This window comes from Quercus suber, unplaced genomic scaffold (genome assembly GCF_002906115.3).
Source record: "Quercus suber isolate HL8 unplaced genomic scaffold, Cork oak 2.0 scaffold_107, whole genome shotgun sequence".
Classification (NCBI taxonomy): domain Eukaryota; kingdom Viridiplantae; phylum Streptophyta; class Magnoliopsida; order Fagales; family Fagaceae; genus Quercus; species Quercus suber.
Genome location: NW_027069572.1, coordinates 745754 through 761182, shown reverse-complemented (window position 1 = coordinate 761182; position 15429 = coordinate 745754). Strand labels below are relative to the sequence as shown.

Below are 15429 nucleotides of genomic sequence, written 5' to 3'. Positions count from 1 at the left end.
AGGCATAGATGCCCTTATATATAGAAGAGGATTGAGTCATAGGTCGGTCAATTATTATTATTATATTTCAACACGCGGCTGCAGATAAGTAAATAATCCCTCTTTTCTTGCTTCAAAAGTAATCTACATTTTGCGTTGGCTTATCAAATATTCTGTTTTTTTTTTTTTTTTATACTAAAAAGGCTCACACGTCGATCAATAATGTGTTCTTTTTGGGCCTACGTTATTATACAGACTGGGCCTTCGTTAACAATGGCCCAAAACTTAAAAAGTTTAGAAAGGCATAAATATTTTTGTATGGGCTACTTTCTCTTTAAAGGTGTTGCATACTTCTTGGTAAATTTTTTTTTGCATAGACTTCACCTGGCTAATGGGTGGGGGAAATCAGGTTCATATCGAAAATGGGCCTTCGTTAACAATAATGTATGTTCTTTTTGGGCCTACGTTATTATACATACTGGGCCTTCGTTAACCCTAAAACTTAAAAGTTCAGAATGGCATAAATATTCCATCAAAAAAAAGAAAAAGAAAAAGAATGGCATAAATATTTTTGTATGGGCCACTTTCTCTTTAAAGGTGTTGCATACTTCTTGGTAAATTTTTGTTGCATAGACTTCACCTGGCTAATGGGTCGGGGTAATTGGGTTCAAAAATAACAAAATACTCAGAAATAAAAGTTAAATTCTTAAATTTACACATTTCAAAACTGTAAAAGTTAGGTGATTTTCCATTAAGTGCCCAAAAATGGAACTTGGAAACAAAGCTATGTAATGTTTCATTTTAGGTTGAAACATTACATAGCTTTGTTTCCATTAATAACATTACGTACTTCCTCTTGCCAATTAAGTTGTTGTCCCTTTTTCCTTGGATCAGTCCATGGATATCTCACCTACTTGTTAGATAGAATTGTGCTTGTTATTGTCTTTATTAAAAAAAAAAAAAAAAAAAAATCACTTTTGAAAAAAGTTTGGGTATGAGTTGACCCAACCTAACTCGACCTGACCCAGAAATTAAGTGGATTGAGAATGGATCAACCCATTTTTTCTCCAAGTCCAAAAAATGGGGATCAAATTTGGTTAGGAACCAATTTTGCTAGGACGATAAATGACACTAGTGTGTAACCTCATGTATATGCATGGTACAATTAAAAACAATTATAATTACATGGTTCAATTATACATTTTTTTAAAGAAGATGTTCAAATTATACATGGTATTAGTTTATAATTTTTTTAAATCATATATTTCTAAAATATGTAATGATTTTTCATATATACTGTATAAAATTTAAAATTTAATTAGATTTTAACTCTTCAGTTTTTGCACCTAATAGTTTATTTGTCACAAAAATTAAAAAAAAATTAGATAGATATGTGGCGCGAAATTAATTGGACTTTAATTAAAATCCCATTTAAATTTAATTTGGAATTTTCGATTTTTATACTTAATAATTATGAAATATATATATATATATATATATATATTATATTATTTGGTAGAGTCAAGCCTCATAGGTACAATGAGGAGAACGTGATTCAAGTAGTATTCTGTTGAAAGAACATTTATAAGTGAGGTTTTCTGTAGCAAATCTAGAGGTATAAATCCATACTTGATTATCTTAAAGTGTAATTGTTTTTACTTTCATTTCCATCAAAAATAAAAATAAAAATTCTAATGAAGACAACACAACATCCCTTAAAAATAAAAATAAAAATTCTAATGAAGACAAAATTGGCTGTGTCCAGTGTCCTACTTCTAGTTTCCAGTTTATTTGATATATCACAAGAACTTTTTTATTTTTATTTTTATTTTTTTATTTATAATTTTTATCTATCCCCAATCACTCTCAATCCCACATAATGGAACAAATTAAAAATTAATAATTGATTGAAAGTAATTACGTTGAAACATAATATTAAAAAAAAAAAAAATTGATAGATCACATGAGCTTTGTTTTATCTATACCCAATCATTCTCAATCCCACATAATGGAACAAATTACGGAAAGCCAACATTAATAAGTGATTAAAACTTTGAGAGTTTTTTTTTTTTTTTTTTTTGAAAGTTGAAACATAATAGGAAAAAATGAAAAAAAATGATTGAAATATACGATATTTAACAAAATTATACAATATTTTTGATATCAAGCCAACACTTGATTATTTTTGGGTACTATGTAAGCGAAACCCTTTATTTAGTTAAAAAAAATAATTAAAAAAGAGAGTAGGATTGATTTGTTTTGTTTTGTTTTGCCGAAAATTAACGAATAATTTGACCATATAATTACTGGACGTTAATGGAAGCATGGGTGGTCACATTATTTTGGACGAAAACAAATGAAGAGGACTCCCTACTCACATTGGTTATATCAGTCAAAGAGGGCTCTAAGTGGGGAAGGGAGCTGTGTGTGTTCAATCCCTTTTGTTTTCTAGGAGAACACTCAACATTCTGTCATTCTTGGCTCCTCTCTTTAACCCATTCAAAAGATTGCCTCGTACCTAGTATGAACTATAATTCAAAATTTGTCTTTTAACCCTTATTATTTAACACCGAAACAAAGCTATAAAAAGAAACTTGAGGCGCACAAACACAATCTTTTAGTCAAACTAAAAAAAATAATTCACATGTCTCTTTAATGTTATTATTGCATACTTTGAGAGTATATTCTCTTCCTCTCACATAAGGGTCATGGGTTCCACTCATCATGGGGTCCACTTCTATGTGAGAGGAAGAGAGTAAACTCTCAGACTATTTAATAGTTTTTGATGTCTACATGTAGGGCTGTCCAGTCAACCGATGGACTCGACCCACCCGCCTCAACCAACCGAACTCGACCCACCGCCGACCGAATCGATGTCTCCGATGGTCGGCGACGGATTGCTTCCTCCAGAACCTGACATTGACGGGTCGAACGTCGGTTCTTCTTCTTCAAAATCCGATAAACCCGATCCGACCGACCCACAAATATTTTGGCGTTATTTGATAAATTCGGTGAGTTTTGAGATGTTTTTTGGCTAGATCTGGCGAGATTTTGCTAGATCTAGTCGAGTTCTTGGCTAGATCCGGTAAGATTTCACCAGATCTAGTTGAGATCTTGGCTATTTCTGGCGAAGTCTCAAAAGATTTTGGCCGATTTTCATCTTCCAGCAAGTTTTGAGATATTTTTTTGGCTAGTCTTGGCTAGTTCGGCGAGATTTCGCTGGATCTAGTCGAGTTCTTGGCTAGATCCAGTGAGATTTCCCCAGATCTAGTTGAGATCTTGGCTATTTTCGGTGAAATCTCAGAGGATTTTGGCCGATTTTCGTTGTTTTCTCGCCAAATTTCCTCTATTTTCCAGATTTGACTCTGACCTGAACCCGACCGCCGCTTGTTGGTGTTCCAACCTGCCCGAACCGATCATCCTCTCGATCGGCTAGGGGTGTGCAAAATATCCGCTTAACCCGCCGACCTGTCCAATCCGCAACCGACCCGCCCGCCATGTGCGGGTCATTAAGTTAGGTGGTTTGGGTTGGGTGGGTTAGATCCCCAAAATTGCGGATTGGATTGGGTTACGGATTGAAAAATTGCCAACCCGCTATAACCCGACCCGCCCGCTTAATTAATAATTTTACATACATAAAAAAAAAATATGTTAGTTGAAATTGTTAAGTATTTAAAGTTAATCAATTCACCTAATAAATTTTTACAGCTAATCAATCATCAATTCCCTAAACAAAACCGGCCTTCAAAAAATTCCTTAAATAAAATCTAAAAAGTCAATATTGAAACCCTAAACATCTACCTACCACCCACCCATTTACTTCAGCCGTATATACATTATATTTATACTATTTATATGCTCTAAGTCTCACTTTTTATTCTCACTGCCTACACCTTCAGTTCAGCCACTGTTTTCCCCTTTTCTTCTTTAACCTTTTTGAAACCTATTTTATATCCTTTCAATTCTTCACCGACAGCACAAAGGTAATTGCTTATTTGCTTTCTTGTCTTGTCTTGTTTAGTTTTTGTGTCTTTCTTATTTCAGTTTCCATCATTTGATTAATTTATATAATATAAAAAGTGTTAATATATTACATGTAAAGCCATTCTATTTCTGGTAGAGGCAATTCATTGTATATTCAAGTATCTATTGTTCATTGTATATTCAAGTTAACATGTTATATTGTTATATATTAAATATTCTTACGGTTCATCTTATTCTTTGTCTTTGTCTAATTTTTTTAATAGGTGATGGAGGGTGAAACATCTAGTGCCCACAATGAAAAACCCAATGACAAAACCGAGTCTCCAACCACAGGTAATACCAATGCACTTCCTCCTAAGCGTCCTAAAAAGAAAAAATCTGAAGTTTGGGATCACTTTTCAATGATGGGTGATTGTGATCCTAATAACCCTAGAGCAGCATGTAATTACTGTCTTTGAGTTCGTTGATTTAATTATACTATTTTTTAATTTCCTAAGTTGTAAGGCAAAGCCTGCTTTTGCTAGAGATGATATATCTCTTTTTCATTGACTCTATGTTTGTGTTGGAATTGAGATTATTCAATGAAATCTACCTTTAGTTTTTTGTGTGCATTAGTTATATTTTGAGATTATCAATAACAAATTGTAGTTTGTGATAATTAAAAAAAAAAAAAAACATTGTTAATGCCAACCCGCCTAACCCGCTGAGTTGAAACGCCAAAATATGTAACCAATCCGCTGGATTTAGACTTTGGTGGGTTGGTGGCGGATTGGAATTTTCCCAACCCGCTAGTGGCGGATTGGATAGAAATATTGGCCTTTACCCGCCCAATCCAACCCGCGCACACCCCTACGATCGGCGGTGGGTTGAAAGTTTGTCCACTCAATCTGGTCAGGTCGGGTGCGGGTTGAGCACAAACCCGATTCGACCTGACCCGTGGACAAACCTATCTACATGTTGTAAATTGTAAATTGTATCGATTATAAGTTAATTGGTTATGGTTTTGCAATTAAAAGATAAATATTTATTGATATATGTTAGTTTTCATTAAATTTGCAGAATTAATTTTTATTATGGATGGCAAATGTGAGGCGGCTGGTGTTAGTTGAGGTGATTGGGTCTTAGGTCAGTGGTGTACGGTGTTGGTTGGTCAATTTTGGGTTGTAAGAGACTTGGTATTGTGGATGGCTGATTGGGTGGTTGTTGTGGAAATTATGGATGGGTTTGACCACCACCAAAACCAAAGTGGTGAGCAGCATATATAGACATATAAGTAGGCGGTTTTGGTTTTTTATTTTTATTTTATTTAAAAAAAAAATAATGAACGTCATTTATAGATAACTTACAATTGGCATTGTGGTTAATCTTTCTTAATAACATATGAAACTTCAATACTAACATAGATATTGTTAAGAGCCTTTTAACTCAACTAGCACTTTATATTGTTTCTTATAGAAATATTTATGGTTCAAATCTCTCTCACAATTATTTGAATTATAAAAAAAAAAAAAACCTAATATAGACATCTCAAATCTCACAATTCTCTCTTGTTGCTCTCTTAAAATTCTAAAATAATTATATTCTTAAAATAAGTTGTGAAGAGCTTTATAGTTTAACTGGCACATTTTGGTGTTTCCATCGAGTACATTAAGAGTTTAAATCCCCCACCTTTACTATCAAATATTAAAAAAAAAAAAAAAAAAAAGGCTTATATACATCCTTTTCATTTATATAGGGTGGGGACTAGAATGGCAACTAGGAAAGAAAATGAAGAAAATAAAAAGAGAATAAAGAAATTGTAAGAAAGATTTATCAAAATTTTTTTTACACTAACATTTAATTAAAACTTTTGGTTGTCATATGTGCAATCACATCATATTATTATTAAGCAGTTATAAAGTGGAATTAATTAGGTATAGTTCATTAGGATCCTCAATTAAATTCAAAGACATGTTTATATTGGCTAATGAAGCACAAATAATGTTTTCTTTTCAAATGAAAATTAAATTCTATGCAACAATATCTTTGAATTTAATTGAGAAACTTAATGTATTGTACGTAAAGAATCGTATTTAAGTTTTACTTAATTAAAATGTTAAAGATCATATTTATATTGGTTTATGTTTATTATGTGTAATGGCCCAAGTGGCCCGATTTAGTATAAACTATAAACTACACCTAACCTTAGACTTTTTTTTTTTTTTTTGTGAAACACCTAATCCTAGACCTTGTAGCATCTATATATGCCCTATTAGGGTTCTTTATATTACACATTGATGATAATAAACATGTACTCATCTAAAACTTCTATATTGTGGACGTAAGTCATTAGATTAAACCATGTCATTCTCGTGTCTTATCTCTCTTTCCTTGCTTTCGCATATTCTTTTCATTAATTTTAACATAAAATAATTGTATGGGTATAAGTTTCACGAAGTAAGAAGTAAAACTAGTAACTAATAGGATTGGACATATTAAAGAAATTGATTTATTCTAAAACTAATAACTTCAAAATATATACCCTTACAAAAGAGCAGTTTTCATTTCAATAATTAAGTGTTAGAGAACATTTTTTTTCCCACAATGATCTTAATGGTTAATTATTAATAAATTATCTAATATATCAACGTATACGTAAAATACAATATTTTTAATATACTTGTTCTAAATTGTGAGTTTGATGGGAAGGAAGGGAGTATGATGTTTTACCAACACTAGATATTTAATTATTATTATTATATATATTCTTTTGTAAACATGATTAGTTGATTTAAAAAAAGTGTAAAATAAATTGAATCAAAACACTTGGAGGCCCCACGATAACATCAATCGATTCGATGCTTACCAAGGAGAAAACGCGTTTAGCTTCGTAATCACCAACTTTACTACCATTTCAATCTCCATGTCAACTTCAAGAGCCAAGTCAAAGTTTTCATGTCGTGCACATTCATTATACTTTCATTTCCTTTAATAAATAAAGAGACTAAAACCACAAAACCAATAGACTGTGCTCCCTATATATAAGGATTGACATATATTCCTCTTTCTTTCAAGCTTTTGCTTATTAAAAGTCATGGCTTTTTTGCTAAGCTCAAGCCAAACCAGTGTCAATTCATTGCTCTCTCTTTCACTTCCCATTAAACAACAACGGCCTCGTGTGCTTGTCAATAGTGTTTCATGCAGAGCCACCAAAGTTATTGGTAGTGAAAATAATTCAACCAATTTCTATGAGCTCCTTTCTTTGAGTCCAAACAACGCAAACATCAACGAGGTAAAGAAAGCATACAGAAGCAAGGCTCTTCGATATCACCCTGATGCTTGTCCACCTTCCATGAAGGAAGAGTCGACGAGAATGTTTGTTGAACTGAATGCTGCATACAAGACTCTGTCAGATCCTATGTTGCGCAAAGAGTATGATTGTGAATTGTTGGGGCCGAGAAATAATTATGGGTCAAGATTGAAGATGGATGTGGATTTTGCAAGAACTAGGTGGCAAGAACAAATTAATGGATTGAAAAGTAGGTCAAATCGTCGTATGGCTCAAAAGGAGGGGTCAAGGGGTAGTAGAATAAGGGCTCAGAATATGAGGAATAAGGACTAATATTTTCATTTAAAAAAAAAAAAAATTTACATGTTAATAGTTCTCAGGTTCTGGGCAATTTATCTGTTGTATTTGTTATTACTTTGTAATAGTTTGTTGGTGTGATATGTGATTATTAGTAAGTAAAAAAGTGATGTTAATAGTATAACTTAAATGAGAACTGATAAGAATTTATCATGTCAATAATTTATAAAAATATTGTAAAATAATTTACAATTGTAGCATTATTATTTATTTTTGAATGCTTTGATTTTTTAGCATAGATATTGACGTGTGAAGTATCTTTCATGTGTGGGGGTTATTGTTAAGATAATGTAATACCCATTCTTATTTGTATGTATGGTTTTGAACTTCAAAACTCACATTAATTTATGCTGAAAATAGTTAACTATATATTTTCAGCATAAATTAATTTGATTGGACAAATACACAAGTTTTGATTGGACAAGTGTAAACCGAATAATTAGTACATAAGAACATAAAAATAAAAAATAAAAAGAGAAGTTTAGGGAAAGTTGTATAGAATCATGGAAAAATGTTGTCTTAAAGGTTGATTTGTACAACCCAAAATAAAAATTTGGTGTGATTGGTTCTCAGCACTAAATAACATCCTAAGATCGGATTATAGTATTGACTTTTGTATTGGACTCACTTCCACACACAAGGTTTCAAGGAAAACCTTTTAATTTGCCTTTCCTTTACAATAGATAATACTATTCACACAAGAGAAAATACGTGGGAGATCGAAGAGTAACACTTTCAAGAGAAGAAAAGAATAGTGTTATTGTTCAGAGAGAGAGAGAGAGAGAGTAATTAGTTCTAATGAAAATTAGGTGTTCTGATGGTGTGTAAATTAAGCCACTAAGTTAGTTAGATAACAATAAAACAATAACTTAGCTTACAAAGAAAGCTAAATTCAATGTGCAGAAATAAATCTTTTTTTTTTTTTTTGAGAAAGGTGCAGAAATAAATCTTAAATGCTCATAATATCTTGAAAAATAGCAAAAATAAAAGTCCAAAGTAAAATTGATCTGGACCTAGATGTTCGAGATTAATAAGACAGGGTACATACACGTGTGTTATAGATAAGATACAAGTTCATACTAGATACAAGTTCATACTATACCTATATATTAATATATCAATGGAGATACATAATTGCTCATAAATACAAGAATGAGCTCACTTCCAACGAATGTGAGTCTAACAATAAAACTCAGAATATTTGGAACACGTGCACGAAAACAATTTATTCGAAGAAAAAGAAAATCTCATAAATAGGTGCCCAAGAAAAGAATAAGCCAAAACCACAAAAGACATCCGCATTAGCCAAAGGTGAAATATTTCTCAAATATGAAATTGTCAAAACTGGAGGTTCATGGAGTAATTGAATTTATTACAATGAAATTTAGGTTATGTTGGAGTGTTCTTGAGGACTTGCAAGAGCTTTTGAGTATACATCTATTGATGTAAGTAAAGTTTGTTGGCTCGCTATATTATGTTTAAAAATACAATTTTTATTTATTAAATATTCATTTGTTATTTTTTTCTATATGTAATTTAATTATTTTATCTATGTTAATTTATTGCTTATTAAAATATTACTCCTATAAATTTATTTGACTCAATTGGCTATTTAGAGAGTTTCTATTTTCTTCAAGGCCTGTCTGGATCAACACTACAAAAAAAAAAATGACTTTAGGCCACGTTTGTAAAACGCGGCCTTAGGTCCAAAAAATGTGGCCATAGGCCCATTTGGCCTATGGCCGCGTTTTTTCAGGCCGCGTTTTTAAGTGTGGCCCAAGCCCCGTGACTATAGGCCAAAGGGGGTCAATGGCCGCACTTTTCAAGCGTGGCCTAAGACCAAGTCCTATGGCCGCGCTTGCAAGCACGTGTAAATTTTGTGAAGGGAACTAATGACTTGATGGAAATATTTGTTTGAACTATATATATATATATATATGGAATTATGATATATGATTCTTCTGGTATATGGAATGAAATTAAATTAAATACAAATCTGAAATTAATTATACCTTCTTTGGACCTACCAATGGGGGTATACATTGGCCAAGAGACTAGTTTTTATTCTAGGGCTTATCACCAGAATTGATTGGAAAATACATTCTGAAAATTAAATATAGCATGATCATATTAATAAAAATTATTATGTATATCAAAATTGATTGGATATGTGTATAGTTTCAAGCCAAATGATATATACACACACACACACATATATATATATATATATATATATTTTTTTTTTATTTTAAAGTTTTTGGAATTCATTGCAAATCATATGCCAATTTTTTAATTGAACTGACAAACAATTTCCAAACCCATGAGTTTTATTATATAAATAGTTTATTTATTTGTTTTACTTGTTTTTATGCTTAATCCAGTTAGTTTGGATTTTGGTTACTTGTAACAAGTTTGGACTATTGTTTTTTTTTTTTTTTTTTTTTGATGAGAAGTTTGGAGTCTTTGGACTATTGTTGGGGTGGTGCGTGTGTGAAGAGTATTAAGATTTTACATTGGTTTTTACTTTTTTTGTGACTACTAGAATATTGAAATTTGTGAACTTATTCTGATAATTAAAATATTCTACGAAATTTCATTTACGATTTATTAGAGATTAGCTCATGAACAATCGTCTTTTGTTTCTGAGAGAATATTCAATAGAATCTATATCTATATATTACTAAAAACTAAAGTGTAGTGTTTAATGTTGCTGCACTCACATGGTGCCACGTCAGCGGCTATGTCATTCCAATCTTTTTAAAATTTTTTTTTCTTACAATTTTAAAATAATTTTTACAAATTTTAAAATAATAATATATATTACTAAAAGCTGAAGTGTAGCATTTAATGTTGCTGTACTCACATTGTGCCACGTCAGCGGCCATGTCATTCCAATATTTTTAAAATTTTTTTTTTCTTACAATTTTAAAATAATTTTTACAAATTTCAAAATAATAATAAATCTGCATAATAAATCCCAACCCTATAATAAATCTCAATAATAAATCCCAGCCCACTCTTTACCTATTTACTTCCACCATAAAACCCAACCCACTCTTTATCTATTTACTTCCACCATAAAACCCAGCCCAAGGTCTTTTCAACTTAAAGGAAAAATTTGAAACCGTGGAACCATAAAGGGTTTTGTGTGAGAAGCACAGCGTGAGGACAACCAGAAAGTTCAAAACAGACCATTTGAATTTCTCCCACCTTTCTGTTCTACGTTACGCATTGTTTCAAGGACAACCAGAGAGTCTAAAACCGTGAAGGGAAGGAATCTAATACCATTTGAAATCGTGAAAATCTCCCCACCTTCCTGTTCTACGGTTTCACAATAATGGCCACTTATTTGAGTTCCTTCCTTCCTGTCTTCCTCTCCTCACAGTATATAAATACTGATGGAACCTGGTTGATTTGGTTGAGGTATCTCTAAATCCCTGTGCTCCATTCTTTTGCTTGATGTTTTTTGTTTCCCTTTTTACATTTTGTTACGGTCACTTTTATGCTGTGGTGTGGATGATTGTTATGGTTGTTGTGGCTTTTAATTGGTGCTCTGTCTTTTGGTTTAATACTAACAGAAGCTGCAAAAATACTGCCAATAGATTGTCTTTTGATTTATACGGATTGGTAGTAGTACTTTGCTGCTCGGTTTTGAACACACAACTCAGTTTCTGAGATTATAAGGAAGACAAACACACATTCAAAATTGAATCTTTATTATTGGTCTGAGAATTTGGGTCTTTGACAGAGATATAATTGATTAATTGATAAATAGAGAGAGAGAGAGAAAAGCCAAGGAAAATTGATATGGATATGGACTCTTTATCTCTATCTCTACGCTGTTCTTGTAATTCACGGGTTTAGTGGAGTATGTTCTGGCAAATCATAGAATTGTGGGTAAACTTTCATCCAAAACATTGTGTCTTGCCACAAACTTTCATCCAAGACATTGTCTTTTACATTGTATTTTCAGACTGATAGAACTGTTAAGAAAAATGCCCAACATAGTGTTTATACCTTTGCATTTTCTTTTGCAAGTTGGCATAAAGCCATAGTAGGACTTTTCCTAGGTTCTTTTATTTTTATACTTTCCCTTTTACCATTTTTCTTTTCTGTGTCTTATTTTTATGCTTAAGGGAGGTTTTAATTTATGAAATAGGTTATAGATGAGATTAATACCCAATTAGTTGTGGTGAAATTGTACCTTTTGGCTTAGGCAACCGTGACCATTGACCGATTGGAAATAACTTGGAATGTAAATGTTCAAAGCCCTATTGTTTTGCAACTTATCTTTGATTGGACTTGGAAATAGCTTATCATTTATTGAAAATCCATTTTTATGGTTAGTTGATGCACTTACATTGGCTTATTTCATTATCTTCCCCACAATTTGCCTGCCAAACTGAGGTTTGCTAGACAGCAACTATAGAGCAGAATAATGAGACTGTGAGAGTTGGACAAGATCTGCAACTACAACCTTAGATTCCTTAAAACTTTTTTGCAACCATCCCTCAATAGATTCCTCTCCTACACAGCTTTGATGAAAAAAAAGTTAAAAAAAGTTAAAACCTTACATATAACATAATGTGATAATGTTTTCAAATAATAAAAAAAATTGAAGACCTACTTTGGGAATACCAACTCTTCCATCTACCATTTTTTTCCCCCTAAATTTCGACTGGTCATAGTTTACCCCACTTTTCATGTGTTGTCATGCTTCCAAGGACTCTATTTGTGTTTGTTGAAATCTATACCCCAAATTTGGTGAACAATGGGCTTCTATTTACACAGCTTTGATGAAAAAAANCTTTTTTTTTTTTTTTTTTTTTTTTTTGATGAGAAGTTTGGAGTCTTTGGACTATTGTTGGGGTGGTGCGTGTGTGAAGAGTATTAAGATTTTACATTGGTTTTTACTTTTTTTGTGACTACTAGAATATTGAAATTTGTGAACTTATTCTGATAATTAAAATATTCTACGAAATTTCATTTACGATTTATTAGAGATTAGCTCATGAACAATCGTCTTTTGTTTCTGAGAGAATATTCAATAGAATCTATATCTATATATTACTAAAAACTAAAGTGTAGTGTTTAATGTTGCTGCACTCACATGGTGCCACGTCAGCGGCTATGTCATTCCAATCTTTTTAAAATTTTTTTTTCTTACAATTTTAAAATAATTTTTACAAATTTTAAAATAATAATATATATTACTAAAAGCTGAAGTGTAGCATTTAATGTTGCTGTACTCACATTGTGCCACGTCAGCGGCCATGTCATTCCAATATTTTTAAAATTTTTTTTTTCTTACAATTTTAAAATAATTTTTACAAATTTCAAAATAATAATAAATCTGCATAATAAATCCCAACCCTATAATAAATCTCAATAATAAATCCCAGCCCACTCTTTACCTATTTACTTCCACCATAAAACCCAACCCACTCTTTATCTATTTACTTCCACCATAAAACCCAGCCCAAGGTCTTTTCAACTTAAAGGAAAAATTTGAAACCGTGGAACCATAAAGGGTTTTGTGTGAGAAGCACAGCGTGAGGACAACCAGAAAGTTCAAAACAGACCATTTGAATTTCTCCCACCTTTCTGTTCTACGTTACGCATTGTTTCAAGGACAACCAGAGAGTCTAAAACCGTGAAGGGAAGGAATCTAATACCATTTGAAATCGTGAAAATCTCCCCACCTTCCTGTTCTACGGTTTCACAATAATGGCCACTTATTTGAGTTCCTTCCTTCCTGTCTTCCTCTCCTCACAGTATATAAATACTGATGGAACCTGGTTGATTTGGTTGAGGTATCTCTAAATCCCTGTGCTCCATTCTTTTGCTTGATGTTTTTTGTTTCCCTTTTTACATTTTGTTACGGTCACTTTTATGCTGTGGTGTGGATGATTGTTATGGTTGTTGTGGCTTTTAATTGGTGCTCTGTCTTTTGGTTTAATACTAACAGAAGCTGCAAAAATACTGCCAATAGATTGTCTTTTGATTTATACGGATTGGTAGTAGTACTTTGCTGCTCGGTTTTGAACACACAACTCAGTTTCTGAGATTATAAGGAAGACAAACACACATTCAAAATTGAATCTTTATTATTGGTCTGAGAATTTGGGTCTTTGACAGAGATATAATTGATTAATTGATAAATAGAGAGAGAGAGAGAAAAGCCAAGGAAAATTGATATGGATATGGACTCTTTATCTCTATCTCTACGCTGTTCTTGTAATTCACGGGTTTAGTGGAGTATGTTCTGGCAAATCATAGAATTGTGGGTAAACTTTCATCCAAAACATTGTGTCTTGCCACAAACTTTCATCCAAGACATTGTCTTTTACATTGTATTTTCAGACTGATAGAACTGTTAAGAAAAATGCCCAACATAGTGTTTATACCTTTGCATTTTCTTTTGCAAGTTGGCATAAAGCCATAGTAGGACTTTTCCTAGGTTCTTTTATTTTTATACTTTCCCTTTTACCATTTTTCTTTTCTGTGTCTTATTTTTATGCTTAAGGGAGGTTTTAATTTATGAAATAGGTTATAGATGAGATTAATACCCAATTAGTTGTGGTGAAATTGTACCTTTTGGCTTAGGCAACCGTGACCATTGACCGATTGGAAATAACTTGGAATGTAAATGTTCAAAGCCCTATTGTTTTGCAACTTATCTTTGATTGGACTTGGAAATAGCTTATCATTTATTGAAAATCCATTTTTATGGTTAGTTGATGCACTTACATTGGCTTATTTCATTATCTTCCCCACAATTTGCCTGCCAAACTGAGGTTTGCTAGACAGCAACTATAGAGCAGAATAATGAGACTGTGAGAGTTGGACAAGATCTGCAACTACAACCTTAGATTCCTTAAAACTTTTTTGCAACCATCCCTCAATAGATTCCTCTCCTACACAGCTTTGATGAAAAAAAAGTTAAAAAAAGTTAAAACCTTACATATAACATAATGTGATAATGTTTTCAAATAATAAAAAAAATTGAAGACCTACTTTGGGAATACCAACTCTTCCATCTACCATTTTTTTCCCCCTAAATTTCGACTGGTCATAGTTTACCCCACTTTTCATGTGTTGTCATGCTTCCAAGGACTCTATTTGTGTTTGTTGAAATCTATACCCCAAATTTGGTGAACAATGGGCTTCTATTTACACAGCTTTGATGAAAAAAAAGTTAAAATGTTAAAGTTAAAACCTTACATATAACATAATGTGATAATGTTTTCAAATAATAAAAAAATTGAAGACCTACTTTGGGAATACCAACTCTTCCATCTACCATTTCCCCCCCCCCCCCTTCTCTGTTTTTCAAGTTCATTAAATATTGGAGAAAAGATTCTATAAATTAGTTGATTTTCATATATGAGTTTAGTGAATATCAAAATATAAATTGTTATAGCTTGGTTTAAAAAGCATAGTTTGTATAAATTGCTCATTAACTTCTCAAAAAATGAAAAATAATGTTAGCTTCCATATGACATAATCAAGATTCATTTTCACGTTCTAATCAAAATTATACCTTCTCTATTTTTAAAATTTTTTTTTTTATTGTGTTGGGTTTTGATGCATATTTTGCTATATTATAACACTTACAAAATATCTTGCCATATATAATAATTGAAAGCAAATTGCAACATGTTTCCTTGGATATATATATATATATAGACTTATTTACCTACAGAATATATACTACTCCATATTACAATGTAATCACATTATTTTGAGACGAATTTGTGACTATTACTTATAAGTCTTAAGTCCAACTCAGGTCACCCCCTTTACCCATTTTTTTTCATTAAAAAAAAAAAAAAAAAAAA

General features: G+C 31.9%; 1 protein-coding gene across 1 annotated transcript; it reads left to right on the top strand.

The window, feature by feature from the left end:
- The first annotated feature begins 7036 nt into the window (after window positions 1-7036).
- Window positions 7037-7564, top strand: LOC112032848 (chaperone protein dnaJ 20, chloroplastic). The gene has a single exon (XM_024065618.1). It carries the CDS (start codon window positions 7037-7039, stop codon window positions 7562-7564), a length of 528 nt encoding a protein of 175 aa, XP_023921386.1.
- The last annotated feature ends 7865 nt before the right edge of the window (window positions 7565-15429 follow it).

Excerpts from the sequence above, each read along its gene's own strand:
- LOC112032848 (XM_024065618.1), top strand. The coding sequence starts at position 7,037 with ATGGCTTTTTTGCTAAGCTCAAGCCAAACCAGTGTCAATTCATTGCTC.